General features: G+C 38.9%; 1 protein-coding gene across 1 annotated transcript in view; it reads left to right on the forward strand.

The window, feature by feature from the left end:
• Positions 1-16,639, forward strand: part of LOC120523884 — a 50,601-nt gene that overhangs the window by 28,293 nt on the left and 5,669 nt on the right. The window contains exon 2 of the mRNA XM_039745581.1: positions 14,206-14,301. Within this exon, the coding sequence (XP_039601515.1) occupies positions 14,206-14,301 (96 nt within the window). The remainder of the gene's footprint in view (positions 1-14,205; positions 14,302-16,639) is intronic.

Consider the following 16,639-nt stretch of genomic DNA (forward strand, 5'->3'; position numbering starts at 1 on the left):
GCTGAGTTCAAATAAAAATATGCAGCAAAATGTTTTCAGCTCAATTAAACAGTTATTACCTCTTTACCCAGAAGTCGTAAAGAATAAAATGTTACTTCCTAACTTACCCTCATATATTAATTTATATTGGCAGCTGGATGGCAGAGTGTTTAGTTCTGCAGACTTAACGGCCCAGACTGGTTCAAATATACTTGCACATTGAATTATCACTCTTATGTTGATTGCACTGCTTTTTAAATAACGCAGTGAAGAAGTTTTATGTTTGCTATTTTAATGATTAAGTTGAGCAGGCCTCCTCTGTGGCTATCAAACTAAGTTGGATCGCAGGCTGACTTTTAAAACCCATATTAGCTACATGTGGTGCTTTTGGGGTCTCTGCTTACTGCAGTATTGGCAGACTGGAGCTACAGCTCACTTCGGCATCTGCCATAAAAATAGCTTTTCTGAAAGCTGATACTGCCTTTTCCCAAGTCAAACATATTCATTTATGGATGTTGTATGTTGATAGTTGAAATTCTTTCAAACGTCATCATAGAATTTCCCAAAAGCCCTTGTAGAAAGTAAAAGTGGGTAGAACTAGGCCAGTTCCACTATGGACAATTTGTGTGTGTGTGTGTGTGTCTTTGGAGGGAATACCCAGAGGGCTGGGGCTGTCCGTGTATCTTTGAATTGCTTTTCTCTATTTTCTCACTTTGCAATTCAGCCACTGTTATCTTTGTATAAGCCCCCTCAACACCTGACACACCATCAGCATGCTGTATTTTTATTTCTTGAGGTTTTAACTGTAATGCCATCCATTCATGTCTGTCAGCCCCAGAGTTAAACCTTCAGAGTTAAACCTGGTGTTTTCGCAACTGCTTTTATTGGTGTTAAAGGCAGTGAATGCAGTGTGTGACTGTCTACGTGAATCACCCAAGAAGTGGAGGGTCTGTGTTTTTATTGCCTTCCTGCCTGCTTTCACCTGGCCTGGGCATTTCCTTGTTTTCTCATCTGTCTGCCTTGCTCCTATTGTCAAATTCAGACAGACAGTTGTGTGTGTGTTTCATTGTGGCTTTTTGAGTCAGCCCAGTTTCATTTCTCTATTTATTTCACTGCGTGCCTGAAGTGAGTCCTGCCTGAACAAGTTAGTTATGTGAAAACTTCAATGTTTGTAATGCTTATGGTCTTTAGTTCCTCTGAGGGTAGCATGTGCTGTGGCTGGGCATGCTTGTATTTAAAAACTTTAGATAGACAGAACTTTAATTGTCTCAAGGGGGGGATTTTGGATTTTTACAGAATCTCTTTAAATAAATATATACATTTTATTACTGCCTGGCTCCTATTGTACATGTTTCAACATAGCCAGCCATTACCCAATTAGAACTATATTGTAGTCTTGGCTAATGTATTTTAGTAAAATTCATGTCTCTCTTTTGTTAGTGAATCTTTATCTCCACCGCATGAGGACAATTCCTTACACACCAGGGTGTTTTCATAAGAATGGAGGAGAAGTTGATGTCCTTGAATTTACTGACTCGGCTGTTGGCCTTGTCTTGTCTGCCCCGATTGTACAATAAAGCTGCCTGTTGCTGGCTCCAAGATTGTTTTAAATTTTATCCAGTTATATTTTATTTTTCCCTTTGTGTATGTGATATATCTTTTCACTCTTTAATATATTCATGTATGTGTGTTGGGGGCTGGGTGGTGTCTAGTGGGGTCTGGGTGGTCTCATGGCCCCTGAAACCCCTGGAGATTTTGTTTGTTTGTTTTTTTCAGCCCTCTGGAGTTTTTTGTTTTTTCTGTCCTATCCATCGGACCTTACTTTATGCTTTGTTACTTTTTTCTTTCTTCATCTTGTAAGGCTCTTTGAGCTACATCATTTGTATGAAAATGTGCTATATAAATAAATAAATGCATCTAATCCAATTCCTTGTACTTAACCATAAAATGGGCCCAAGCTCCTCGTAAATCTGGATTAGGCTAATCTGGAATAAGGAAATGAATGGATCCATGTTTTTCCATATATCTGTAGTATCACTCATTTTATGTGTACATTCAGAAGCAATATATGCATCATCCACTGTTGAAGATTTTATATACTTTCCCTCCGTCATTGTCATTCAGTGTTTTAAAGACAAGTCTATGACTGTAATATTGATGGTAAATTAGCTCAGAAGGTTTTTATTTTTTTTATTATTTTTATGAAAATTTCTTAATATTTTGGTCATCCACTTTAATCTAATGAAGAATATTTTAAAGTATGCTGAACTCCATATATACTATGCAACTAAAAAAAAATACAATATTTTGCTATTTAATTTTTCAGGTGTACACTTTCTGTTTGTATGGTTTTAATATATTTTAACAGTAAAGTAACAAAAGATAACATTTGCAAAACCTGCACAATACACATCAGGGTCAAAAGAGCCAGGTAGGAACCGACCCTAAGATAGACCTCAGTTCATTTCAAAGCCCACTCACACAGAGCTAATTTGGAATTGGCAGCTAATCTAAAATGCAAATATTTATTATCAACCGACATTGAAATGGTTCTGAGTGCAGTCCAGCTCCAACAGTCACGTTCTTTGGAATGGATGTTCTGGTTTCGCTTTTTCTTTTATAGCTAGAAGGGGTGGGATGTCCCTCGTCTTCTGAGGTGCCCTCCTCCACTTTAGTGTTGGAAGAGGACAAGAGGAGAGTAAGTTTAACTTGTGAATAGTTCCTTCTACATCCTCCCTAAACTTGCATGCAGTCATAACAATGCGTATTAGAAAGTGGCAGCTCATACTTTTGGCAGTGCCTAATTTCACATACGATATGTATATAAATTGATGAAATCAAAGAGAAAACGGGCGAAGTGCCTTTTCATTCTTCCTGTAGTACACTGGGAGGCTACGCAAAATGTGCAGAGAATATTGTCCAGGTGTCCTAGCTTGTGATTGGTCAAACACAATTATTAATCCAGCCACGCTTCTTAGTCAGTCTTTAAGCGTACCTGAAAAAAGAACTGTTGAACCTGTTAAATGTTGGATTTTAATGATTGCTGAGCTGTTTGTCATCTGAACAACCTTCACAAACAAATTTATCCAAGGCAATTTACAAATTGAAGTCCAAATTGGTAAAATACATCAGAGTCATTAGCAGGAAAGTACACATCTATAAAACACGGATGTAAACTGTAAAGTAGAAGCCAAGAACCCTAGTAGTACCCTTACTGTCAGTAATAGATGAACATACACAGTCTAACAAAGCCACAATTGGTGGGTTGATAGGATCACCGGTGTCACAGACAGCTAAGAGGACAGAGGCGTTGAAGGCCAGATTATTCCCAAGAGGTTTTGTCACACAATGTGTTTTTAGAAGAGGCACTTGTCACAATCGTGTTGGCACTTAAAAGCACAACCTGAGGGACAGAGTATTTAAACACATTCTTCAAGCAACCATTTGTGAAGCTGAAGTACTCCATAACTGAAGACATAGTCTTTGACATCATTTGGAGTGGCTTTACTTGAAATGTAAATTCAGCCTAAAAGGCACAAAAACTCCACAAACAAAAATGAGGAACGGGGGAACCGGTGAAAGTAAAATTAACAAACAAAAGGTTTTCAATGATCCGATACACTGTAGATTATTACAGGGTTTCCAACTGCCACCAAATAACATGGAACTTGAATGAGTCATGAGAACCAAACTCTGCCCAACACACTTTGCTAGTTTAACCTTAACACCATGATTTGAGAAATATGTAAAAATATGTACTTAAGTAAGTTAGTTTATTATAATAATCACTTTTGAAATGTCCAATGCTAGACAGCGGACATCATTTGCTATCTTATAGAAGAACATATGTGAAGTTGCAAGAATATTTAATCCATACAGTATATCCATGTACAAATAAATTTGAACAAATAGATGTTTCTAATGTAAAACATACAACTTTAGATAATTATTTCAGATGATGGCTATGGCGTGTTTTGGTTTGTATGGCCCTTTTTATGATGATAATCCCCTGTTTTTCAGGATTTAGATAGTTGTTTTTTTTTTAAGTCATTCAGCAATCAAGGACCTTGAATTAAACTTAAACTTTTGGCCTTTAGTATTAAAGGATTTATCTGTTGTGTTTTCTTATTATAAACACGATAACCTTTACCTAAGAGAAATGTGTCTTTTAATTTAGTTTCACCATATACTTATTATTAATACTCTCTCACCAGCTGCACTGCATTTCTCATAAGGATTTTTTCCATAAGCTTATTTTGTTCTATTATTACATAGATCCTCATAAGATAAGTGGGTGTACACGACAAAACCTGCTTAACACGTGAGGCGTTGTGCATAAATGAACTTTGAAGAAATGGACACAAGCAAGAATGTTTCAGAATGCAGTTGAAAAGACTGAGTTGGTTTCTGGCTGAATTTTTCTTTGCTTCTCAAATCTCTTTCTTAATGATATCATGAGGAGTTTAACTTCTGAGAGCATGTTGTAGGCAGTTTTCTGCAGAGCAAGTAATTAGTCGAGAAATTGGCAAATTGTTGTTTGTGGTTGCTCTTCTGCCAAACATTATCTGAGAACAGTTTGGTAAATTAAGAGTAAAACCAGCACTGTGAGAATTCTTCATAAAGACAAGGGAAAGGATAAAAGGTGTACCTTTATTTCCATGTCCTAAAGCTTTCTTCTTCCTGGTTTACTACTTGGATTAGATTAGATAAATGCTTTATTAAACCCATGGGGAAATTCAGATGCATACAGCAGCACAAACATATAAACAAGTATATAGACTCACAGGACAAATAATACAGCCAATCAATCAATAAATTAAGAAAAATAAACTTGGTTGGAGGCATTGAATTGCCTGATAGCAGTGTGCAGATAAGACCACCAGAGGCCCTTCTTGGCACACTGTGGCTAAAAGTACTTCAAGAGATCACATTCTGGAGGGGATGGAGATTTTTCATGATAGCATCCAATTGTGCCATCATCCTAATTTCCATAACAGCTCCTAGTGTGTCCAGCCATTGTTTCCTGATACATTTTTTCAGGCATTGTGCGTCTTTTGAGTTCAGGTTCTGTAGATGAAAAGTGCTGGTATTGTACTGGAAGTCTGTTGTATAAAGGGTAAACATGAAGGGGGACAAGACAGTTCCCTGAGGTGCTCCAGTATTACTCACCACCGTCTCTGACAACACAGTCACTCGGCCTCACAAACTGCTGTCTGTTGGTCAGGAAGTCCATCATTGAGAAGATTGTGTGAGCATCAAGATTCAAAGATTATGCAGAACATAAGACATTTTTCAGAGCATGTTCATGAGCAGGAAATGGTCACTTTCAAAGGGGTAAAACGTTGTTTGCAGGCTAACCAATTTAAACAGTCCATCTTCTATAATGGGTTTTAAAAAATGAACTGCAGAGTTACCAAATTTCCTCTCTGTAGTGCAGCTGTGCCATCTTACAACAAGATTTGTTTGCTTCGGTAACTGACTTACAGACTTGTTTTTGTAAAGGCTCAAATCTTCTTCAAGGGTTTTTCTTTTTCTTTTTTTAATGTCCAAAAGGAGAAGTTGACAAGAGTACTACATTTTTCAATGGGGAAAATAAAAATACAAAGATGAGTTAGTTAATGCCACTCCGAAAAATAAAAAAGATAATTGAAACACAACACTTCTGCTTTTGCCATTTTAGCAGATGTGTCTCTCTGAGCTCCCTATATGCTTACAATCATTTTTTTTTTTTTCTTTTAAGATCATTGCTCAGTTCCCAGGTAATCTGAGCAGACTTGTGCAAGTGCTGAGCTGAGCGTTTTGTCCATTTTCAAGTCTGCTTCACTCATGGCTTTGCCTCGAGCTGAAACTAGAATTAAGGCGTCAGCCTTGCAGTATTCTACTCTAATTATGTCTCTGCGGCAAACTCACCCATTTGACAGACAGGCTGTGATGTGCACTCATGCCTCCTGGCCAGGACAGCATGACATCTGTCTGGCCTGCTGGCCCACATTTTTCCCTCATTAATTCATTGCAGGACAGTTGGAGTAGCCAGATGACAATGTGAACATCTTGTATGACTCCCTTGCCTTTAAGTTACGGTGGACAATTTTAATAAAAAAAAAAATTGTGGTTTGACTGCTTATTAATTAATTTGGCAGTGCTCCTCAGAATTATTTAGAGATGGTTGTAACATATTTACAGGTCAGTTTGATGTTTTGTGTTTTCATATTTGCCTTATCTATGAATCAGAAAGTTGGGAGGAGATATTCTTGTTTTTAGATGAATCTGCTTTGGTATCTAAAGGATTTTTTTTGTTTCTGTTTTGGAGCATCTTCTGACATTGTTATATGTTGGTGGGGTCACTATAGTGCCATCTTAGATGTTTTTTATTTCTTGTGATCATCACAATTCTGTGCTGTGTTCAGATGGCCATGGCCATGTCATTTATAACAACAGCATCCATTGCTAGCCATGGAACTGGACACCTTTTGAGGCATGCCATTTACTATATCTTCAAATGGTGTGGCAGACAATATTGTGTTAACAGAGCACTGGATAAATTATGAAAGAAAAAAAATGTTAATGATGGGTAAGAATGCAAGTTAGTGTGAGAACCGTTAGCGTGTTTCTTTCACTTTGACCTCCGGTTTGGGCTTTGGGGAGCAGTTTTGCGTGTGATCTTATGGTTTCCCGTCCCCTGCCTGTTAAAAGTATGATTTTCACAGCTTTGTTTTTTTTTTTGCTACCTTCATTTCCTGGTCATCTTTTATTTTTCTAAAACAATTTTGAACACTTTACTCTGTGTGCTATTGAGAACATTATCATGGTGTGCAATATTGCAACCCTTTAGTCCGCAAAGAAAATGTGGTGCCATTTTCCTGCCTGAAAGTTATTAAACTCGTGCCTTGAGTAATGACCAACAAAATGAGGTCACAGTTCCTTGGTTTGTCACAAAAGGAGATTTGTATCCAGGTGAACTTTTGTCCTTTAAAGTTGCATCATTTTGTAAAAATCCTAAAATAAGAGGTGATAAACCGAAGTGCTTGTTGATAGTAGTGATGTCTAACACAGGATGAATGCCCTTTTGGAGTTTTGACCGGGCAAACACCTTGGCATACACATCATTTCCTTGCCCTGCTCATTAGAACATTGGTTGTGCACTTCTGGAACTTTGAACAGGGAATTGTTACTCTGGAAAACCACCCTCTAATAACAGAAAATAAATGCCAAAGGTTGGGATGGCCATTAAGAGTCAAGGGTAAGCATTGACATTCTCGTCTATCTGAAACCAACCCAAACTATTGAGAAGAATAACGATTCTTCTAACTTTGTCATAATTCTCCATAGCCCAGCCATTCACTGCCTGTGTTTCATGCACCTTTATACTCGCAACAAAGCATGGTGCCATTTATAATATGTAGTTAAAGGAGTGTAGCATATACTGTGCTTTCCTATTCACTTGAAATACTAGCAAGGTGTTGGTTATGTGCCGTCCACTCGTTTTTGACTCCTAATGACCACATCAATAGATTTTCTTCAATACAAACTAGTCCTTAACCTGTCCTTTCAAGTCTCCCAAAGGTGCACGTGTCACCTCTATAACTAAATCCATCCACCTTGCTGCTGGTCGTATTCTTCATCTCTTTCCTTCTACCTTTCCCACTATTAGAGTCTTTTTCAGAGAGCTGGGACTTCATATAATGTGTCCAAAGTTAGGATAGTTTGAGTCTGGTCATTTGTGCCATGAGTGAGAAATCTGGATTGATTTGTTTGAAGATTTTAATGAAGCTGTCCATGCTTTTGGTTAGTCTTGCACCTCAAACTAACCGAAATACTTCAAAAGACTACATTTGTGATGAAAGTTGCCCATTCTTGCTGAGGTCATTGCTTGCAAGTTACATGCCGATGTCGGCCAGGACTATGTACCTTGTTAAAAAAAAAAAAAATCTGCATTGAGCTGTCTTCATCACAAAGTAATCAAAAACTCTTGACTCTGAAAAAAACTTGTAGAGAACTTGTCTTCCTGAAATGATTAGAAAGAAACCTAAAGCAAAAAGTGAACTGCAGTATTAATTGCTGCTTCATTAGTTCCTGTTCACAGTGCTCACTTTCAATATTCCATTATTTAAATGTTTTACTCACACATGCTATCTGGAATTGAGGAAACTATAGTTCTAGGTGGAGTATAGTGATGAGTGACACGATTCACACAAAATTGAATTTGCATCAGAATTCAGGGAAATAAATTGTGTTTCAGTTCCAGTGAAATCTGTGCCATTCACAACAAGAAGAAAATAATTTACTTTCTGTCTGGAAGCTTTTGCATGCATTAATTCTGCATGTATCTACATGCCATTTAGTATTTAAATAAAGCTCTCTAGTGAAATAAATAAATTACCTGAAGTGTGCATATTCTCAAATAGGATAAGGTGCTAGGTAACAAGCGTGTGAAGGGAGAGATCCGGCAGATTAGATTACAGCAGTGGAATGACAGTTACTGTTGAGGAAACACAGTAATGTGCACAATGGTGTGTTTTTGTGTCTTCATATGGAAAATATGCAGCCTGTCACATTAAAAAAAAAAAAAAAAAATTCTGTATTTCTTCATACTTATTTAAACAGGAGGCATCAATATTGATTTTACTGGTGTGATGTATATAACATGTGTTAAGCAGCTGCAGTGTAAATGATGCTTTACAAAGCAATGTTCATTATTTTCTACCCAAAAGAAAATGTGCCTGTAAAACTAATTGTAGTGTCGGTTTCACAAACTTGTATGCAAATTGAACCTTGCCTGTTTTGGTCATCTCAGTGTTGTTTTTGGCTTTCTGACCAACACATGAAAGCTCATCAGGTATACCTTGTACATGTACATAAAAAGGATCCAGTGGAACAATTTCTGATCAGGTCATCTATTTTTTTTTTTTAACCCCAAGGCTTAGGTCACCCCACGTCAAAGGCCACAATTAGCCTGATTTCTGTGCATTCCATAATGCTTCAAATGTCACCAGACTCGAGCAAGAGTGCCTTTTGGTTTGCTCTTGACAGGCTGGTCTTGTGCCAGCATTATCAAACACTGGATTAAGTGGCTTCACTGTATCCTGACTGCACACAAGGGTTCAACAAACTAGTAGGACAGTCAAAGATCTGTTTACCCTTGAGTTGATCACACTGGCCTATCTGAGAGAGAATTTTAGAACAACTGACAGGTGCAATGCCAGACAAGACGGGGAGTAGCAGGTGCTGTGCTGCTGCTTTTAGAGCAAGGCCGTCTGCCAGAGGCTGTCTGCTCACACCTCCTACCTAAGCTAAGCCCTACAGCAGGACAGTACCAGGCCACATACAGCTGCTGTAACCACAACTCTGCTGAGGATATGCTGGTGTTCAGGTTCTGCCTTGGACTGCCTTTTCTCTTGCCTTAGACTGCAGTATCCAGAGAAGTGGCCCTCTGTCCTCCAATGGCCAGCAACTTTAACAGGCCCTTGTAATGTCTCAGAGGATCGCAGATCTAGAGGCTGATTTGCGTTGTGCACCAGAGGCGTCAATAAGTGCTGGCTACAAGATGAAGCCACATATGGTAGTGTAGGACTGCAAGACAACTGTTTACAATGTTCACAGTGTGGTATACTGGGGCCGTACTGCTCCCCAAACCCGGACAGAGACAGGCACAGAGACACAAGTGCAAAACAACACACAGTTTATTTCTTCGTGGAGCAGCTCTGTTTTCCACTCCCCACTTAAGAGCACATTACACAATTACCCTCAGCAATACTGCTCAGTCCCTTCTCTCCCTCTCACTTTTCTTTTTTTTTTCTCTTTCATTTTCTCTACCACCTCCACTCTTCTCCCAGAAAGTTTTGTCTTCCTCCTCCCAACTCTGGCTCTCTGAACGGAATGAGACAGCCTCTTTTATAGTGTGCCCAGAAGTGCTCTCCGATCCTCTTCCTGCAGCTCTTCCGAGTGTGACACAAGTGCTACAGTCCAGGGCTTCGGAAATGTCCAGGCAGCCCCCAGCAGTGGCCACAGGCCCCAGCAGGGTTGAACTTCTAAGCTCCAAACCTGTGGCCCCGGTGTAAGCCAGGGGGTTTGCCCTGTTGTGTTCCGGGGGAGGTATTGCCCAGAATATGTCCTCCCCTCCGGTCCTTCCATCAGCAGTTATTCTTTTTCTATTAATTTTGTTGTAGAATGGTTTTTGTTTCTTATTATTCTCATTTGTTTATTGCTGTTTCACCAACAATGAGCATTGTGCTTCTTTTCTAATGCTATGTCCACACTGTTATGCTTTAATTTAAAATTGACATTTTTAAACAACAATCGCCATTCATACTAATGTTTTTGCATGGTTCACAAAAGTATCTCCACCCACTCTAAAAACACTGAAAACGCATATGATGTAGATGCTCACCTAATCCTTGAAGAGCTGGTAATGCCGTCAGCATGGGTATTTATCACAAAACATCGAGTGACCAGTAAATTACTTGTGTGCAGCATTCTCACTATTCATAATGCTGTTTAGATGTGTGCAGGTAAGCAACGCAAAAAGCGCCTTTTAAAGCAATTCCCCTATGTCCTCTATGTTATAATATAGATTTCTTCCGCAAAGGCTGACAAATCAGGGAATGATACATTTTAATTAGCAGGAACCAATCTAGGAAGGTATGTTACTAGCATGAGAAAATCAGAGCACAATAAGAGTCTGCATTTTGAAAAGTCTACATTTTCACTCACCCACATTGTAGATCCGAGCTGGTGTTTTTGACTTTTTCAGTTGTACCAGTAGTGTGGATGAAAGGCAAAAATGGAGATTCACATTAGCTATCTGTTAGTATTTTTAAACAAAATCATTGTAGTCTGGATGTAGCATCTTTATGCATTTGTGTGTATATATTAATAAACACAATTTATATATCTCTCTATTATAAAAGAAAATCCTGAGACAAGACTTTCTCAGAGATAATTTCAACTCCTGCAAGAGATTATTTCAGGTCCTGCGAGACCAGACTTTTTTTGCAAAGAGATTTTAACAAGTCCGGCCCTCCTCTCAAACATTTACAACCACGCCCATGGTCCACTCACTTCTCATTCATGTGAATGTTATTGTCAGACACAGTTCCTACACTCTCGGCTCCAAACAGGGTCAGAAATAAGACAAAGAATAGAAGACAATGTAGAATGTCGTAAAGAGGTTCAAAAACGTTGGCACGATACACATGCAGAGCAGGTTAGAGATTATGGAAGTACTAAAATTCGAAAGTCTCAAAAAACTCAAAAAAAACATTGCATTAGCGCAAACAAATGGAAATTGTTAAAATAACAGAACAGCAAAAAGAGATCGAAGATCTGGACATAGGTGATATGACAGAAGTATGTAGATAGTGTTCGGCTTTAAACTTTAAGTTGGAGACTTGTAGATTATCTAATTCGTCTTGCGATCAGAGAAAAGTACTGTTTCTTCCGAAAGTATCTGCGAGAATTTAAAGATTTGTTGTTTTGCGAAAGTGAAATCCACATACGCGAGCAACAGAGATGTGAAGTGGCAGGCGCATAGCGCCCGCCTGGGGGTTGACGAGCGAAGCGAGTAGGGGACAGAGCCCCCTAGTACTATATATTATATACAGTATTTGTTTTGTTTATCCAAAGGCCACCAGCAAGTTCCATAATTCCACTTTGTGTGATAGTATCTATACTAATAAAAGGCAAAGCCCTCACTCACTCATCACTAATTCTCAAACTTCCCGTGTAGGTAGAAGGCTGAAATTTAGCAAGCTTATTCCTTACAGCTTAGTTACAAAGGTTAAGCAGGTTTCATTTCGAAATTCTACACGTAACAGTCGACAACGTCCGCCATGTTGAGCTTTCTTATTCGTGGCCCCATATTCATGAAATTTGGTAGGCGGCTTCCCTACGCTAACCGAAACCAATGTACGTACTTATTTCGATGGTATGACGCCACTGTCGGCCGCCATATTGAATTTCCTACGTCACTAATTTTCCAACTTCCCGTGTAGGTAGAAGGTTGACCCCATCTTCACGAAATTTGGTAAATGGCTTCCCTACGCTAACCAAAACCGATGTACGTACTTATTTCAGTGGTATGATGCCACTGTCGGCCGCCATATTGAAGTTTCCAATGTCACTAATTCTCGAACTTCCCGTGTAGGTAGAAGGCTGAAATTTGGCAGGCTCATTACTTACAGCTTACTTACAAAAGTTAAGCAGGTTTCATTTCGAAAATCTATGCGTAACGGTCATAACGGTCAACAACGTCCACCATGTTGAACTTTCTTATTCATGGCCCCATCTTCATGAAATTTGGTAGGTGGCTTCCCTGCGCTAACCGAAACCAATGTACATACTTATTTCGGTGGTATGACGCCACTGTCAGCCGCCACATTGAGCTTTCCAACGTCACTAATTCTCCAACTTCCCGTATGAGTAGAAGGCTGAAATTTGGTACTTATTTCGGTGGTATGATGCCACTGTCGGCCGCCATATTGAACTTTTCAACTGTCTTTGTTACTTATGGGCCCATCTTCAAGAAATTTGGTACGCGGGTTCCCAATGCTAACTGAATCCTACTTAGGTACATATATACGTCCATAGCCTGCAGCTCGGTCACCGTGTGAGGCGGCGTTGGGTCCCCCATCCCAACGCCTCCCACGTTGTTGACTACCTGACTATATAAGGTTGTCCGTCACTCCAGTCTCTACATTCCCTTCCTTGCTTCGCCACGGGATTCACGTCTCCCTGCTGATAACTACAGCCTTTTTATTTAATCCACGGCTTCTCCGCTGTTTTATTGTTCATTTATTATGATTATAGTTGTTTTGTAGGTATTTTAGACTTACTTTACATTGTTCAGGTACCCATTTCCTTTATCATTCCAACCGTACCCCCATTAACATATCTATCGAGGTGATCACCATCGATCAAAGAACTGTCACTTACCGAGTGGTTTCCATGCCCGGAGATGGCACCTACCTTTTCCATTCTCTTTGTTACATATTGCACGGCCATATCAGGCTCACTCTTGATATCGGAGGAACATTGTGTCTTATGTATTGAATGACTGGGACAGGTTCAAGGTGTGGACTGATGACGATACAAGAGATAATCAAACTACAAAGGAGCACTATAAGAGTGAAATGCTTAAGCCCTTCACCTATGCATCTGCATGTGAGTTGATGGCTGCCGCTGAATTGTTCGGTTGTCGCTTTCAAGTGTACCGAAATGGCCAAATATTTTACACCTTTCGACAACTGCCAATGCCTCTTAAACATCTTAGATTGACAGGTGACGATTTCAGTAGTGGACACTTTGATGTTTATGAATGTTTAAACTCTCAAAAGCTGGATGTGAAGTTATCGATTTAAACCAGTTGTATACTTACAACGCTTGACAGATGCCGAATGTTTCTTCAACACAAGTCCTACAAATACTGTCATAATTGAAACAAACCATGAAACTCAAACCGATTATGACAGCAGCAAACCAAGCTGTGAGATTTGGAACAAGATTACTGTTCACATGGCCAACTGTACGTTGCATGCTCAAGAGTAAGCTCAGCGCACAGTTTATTCATATTACAACCAGAGGGCCGAACTCACAATGTGGTATACAAAGAGATCCTTAACAAATAATTATTGGTATATTTTCCCTCAGTTTAAAAAGGTCTAATTTTCTTCTTAATAAAAATTTTAAGGCAGTACTTCGCCGCTGCGAAGTGCGGGTATTTTGCTAGTTGTTAATAAAGCCCAGTCTAGATGATCGATGCAATGCCAGACCTAATTTCTTTTTCTAGCCTCAAACCACCTTATTCAAATCTAGGCAGGCACTCATTTTGCTGTTTAGTGACCCTGTCTTCAGTTCTTTTGTAATTCTAGTCTGTTTCAGGAATTCTCTAAATTAAAAATTAAGGCTGAAGTTTCAACACTTAGTTGTTTTTTTTTTTCAAATTGAGCATTTTATGTAATTTATTTCCTTAATTTTTCCTTTTTTCTGTTTCCTTTCTTTGTTTCATAACCCTGTTGACTTTTACCGTGTTATCTCTATCTGATATGATGTTTCCTAGTCATTTAATGTATTGCTTTACAATTACTGTCATGTGTGTTTTTGGTTTTTTTTTTTTGAAGTACTGTACTCTATGCTCATGAATCAAATAATGTGATTTTAGGCGATATCTTTTTTTATCCTGCATGCCGGTTAATTTCTTACGTGTTTTTTTTTTTTTTCCTCTTTTTCCAGCTGTGAAATGCGCATTATGTACAAAATGCTTCCCAGCCAGCCGCATTGAGGAGCACTGGGTCAGCTGCCTCACAAGGCCCAGACTTCCCTTCAACAGTGAGTATCATTTCCTGTTTCTTCACTGCTCTCACTGTAGCATGAGAGTAATTGTACCTAAGAGATTTCCACACTTCCCTCCATTTTCAATGCCTGTCGGCTCTTTACAGTAATAAATATGAGTTTTGCTACCCTATTCTGTTCCTTTTTATGTTTTTACAGAAAGTGATCCGAAACCCTACCCCTTCAACATTTGCTATTGACCTTTGGCATTTTGACAGTTGAGGCACTGTGTGTGTTTTTTTTATGTTATTCATAAAATGTTCACAAAAATGACCTATTTATGTTTTAATGCCTGAATTTCATGGTTAGCAAACACCGATTGCTTCTTTGCACCACTTGAAAGGCTTGTTTTCTTTAATGTGTTCCTCTCTTCATTTGAAGAGGTAGACACACAGGATTTTGAGGCCTGTTGTCCACCTACAACTGTATGAGAAGGTGGTATTTAGTAAAGAGAATTGTTTCTCCCCAAGTTCAAATCCCACACTCAGTTTTGTTGTCCTTATGGGGTTTTCACATTCTCCTTGTGTCTGATTATTTTTCGCTCTGGATAATCTGCTTTTCCTGCCTTTTCTGGTGCTGGTTAGGTTAAGTGGTGCTTCCAAATTGGCTCTGTGTAGATGTGTTTGTGAGTGGACACTGTGATAGCCTGGCCTGCCTTGTGACCACTGCTGCTGAGATACCATCAAGCAGCTCTGAATTAAGAGGGTTTGAGAGTCAGTGTTTTATTGTGTTGTTATGAGATATATTATGTTAGCAGTGATTTACACATTTATTTAAGAAAGCTCTGACAGCTAAATTTCAGATTTTGTGTCATTAGTTACTGTATGTGCACATTTATTCTTTTACAAGACACTGGACAACAAAGATTTTGCTTCTTGAACATTTCTTGGGTGTATCTCCTGACCACAAAAATCACCTTTAAATTTCCCTTTCACATATCATTTTATTACATCTTCCTATGTTTGTGGTCATCTGTCATATTATAATTATACATATACTGTACAGTATAACAAATCTGATGATCTATATGAAGTGGCACTGTTACTGGGAATGCAGCTCAGATGAACCAAGTCCTGATGTTTCATTTGTGAATGGGACAGCCATGCTAAAGAGTCTCACTATGTCAAAAAGAACTGACTAATGCATAAGCTTTTGGTTCAGTGCCAGAAATGTGTGGCACATCAACCACTTGTCATCTCAATAAAGGTAGTTTTTGCGTCTTCTTTATATAAAACCTTTCCTAATGAAAAATTTTGTGAAAGCAGTGAACAAGAATTGTAAAGGATTTCAGTATTGAGACAGATATTTCTACAAATGCCTTATGCCAACATTCAGGAAGGCATTTTTGTTGGTCTACACATCAGACAAGTCATCAGACACAAGCAGTTTGAAGATTTGCTAGTGGGGCTGGAGTAAATTGTATGGAACATATTCAAGAACATGGTTGAGAATTTTCTTGGCAACTACAGAGCACCAATTCTGTGTCTAGCTGGTTGACAAGAACATGAAGTGTAGAATCCAACGATGCTGATGACTATTGAGAGACATTTTTAGATTAATTGAACTAATGTAGTGTGACCACATCATTAAACAATTTAAACACACTAAATGTCATGTCTTGTTAAAATTCTATGTGATAATGTCAACCTGAAACTACATATGTGTTCAGCTTGAGTTTGTCTGTCATGATCAGCAACACATTTTTCAGCAAGTGATATTCAGTGTATATTGGTGTAGTCAGTCAGTCAGTCATTTTCCAACCCGCTATATCCTAACACAAGATCACGGGGATCTACTGGAGCCAACAAATCCTGGGCAGGGTGCCAGCCCACTGTAGGGCACACACACACACACACACACACACACCAAGCACACACTAGGGACAATTTAGGATTGCCAATGCACCTAAACTTGCATGACTTTGGACTGTGGGAGGAAACCGGAGCACTCGGAGAAAACCCACGCAGAAATGAGGAGAACATGCAAACTCCACGCATGGAGGACCCGGGAAACCCGCCACCGTGCTGCCCTATTGGTGTTTGTTAATACATTTGCTGAGAGAAAAGGCAAAGTGAGTAACCACAGCTTACTGTAGTTAGGTCCTACAATTTTAGGGATGTCCCCCTATATTGCAATCATGCTTTCATTTCATTCAGTATACATTTACATATGTATGTTTGTGTGTCGGTGGGAATGTACAGTTTGTATATACAGCATATATAAACATATCCATACTAATGTTAAACACACACTTGTGTGCCCATACTTTACATTTTAAATGAATACAAACATCCATAGCTTTCACTGTATGATCTGCACTTGTGCACTTTGACAT

Source organism: Polypterus senegalus, chromosome 1 (assembly GCF_016835505.1).
Source record: "Polypterus senegalus isolate Bchr_013 chromosome 1, ASM1683550v1, whole genome shotgun sequence".
NCBI classification, from domain to species: domain Eukaryota; kingdom Metazoa; phylum Chordata; class Cladistia; order Polypteriformes; family Polypteridae; genus Polypterus; species Polypterus senegalus.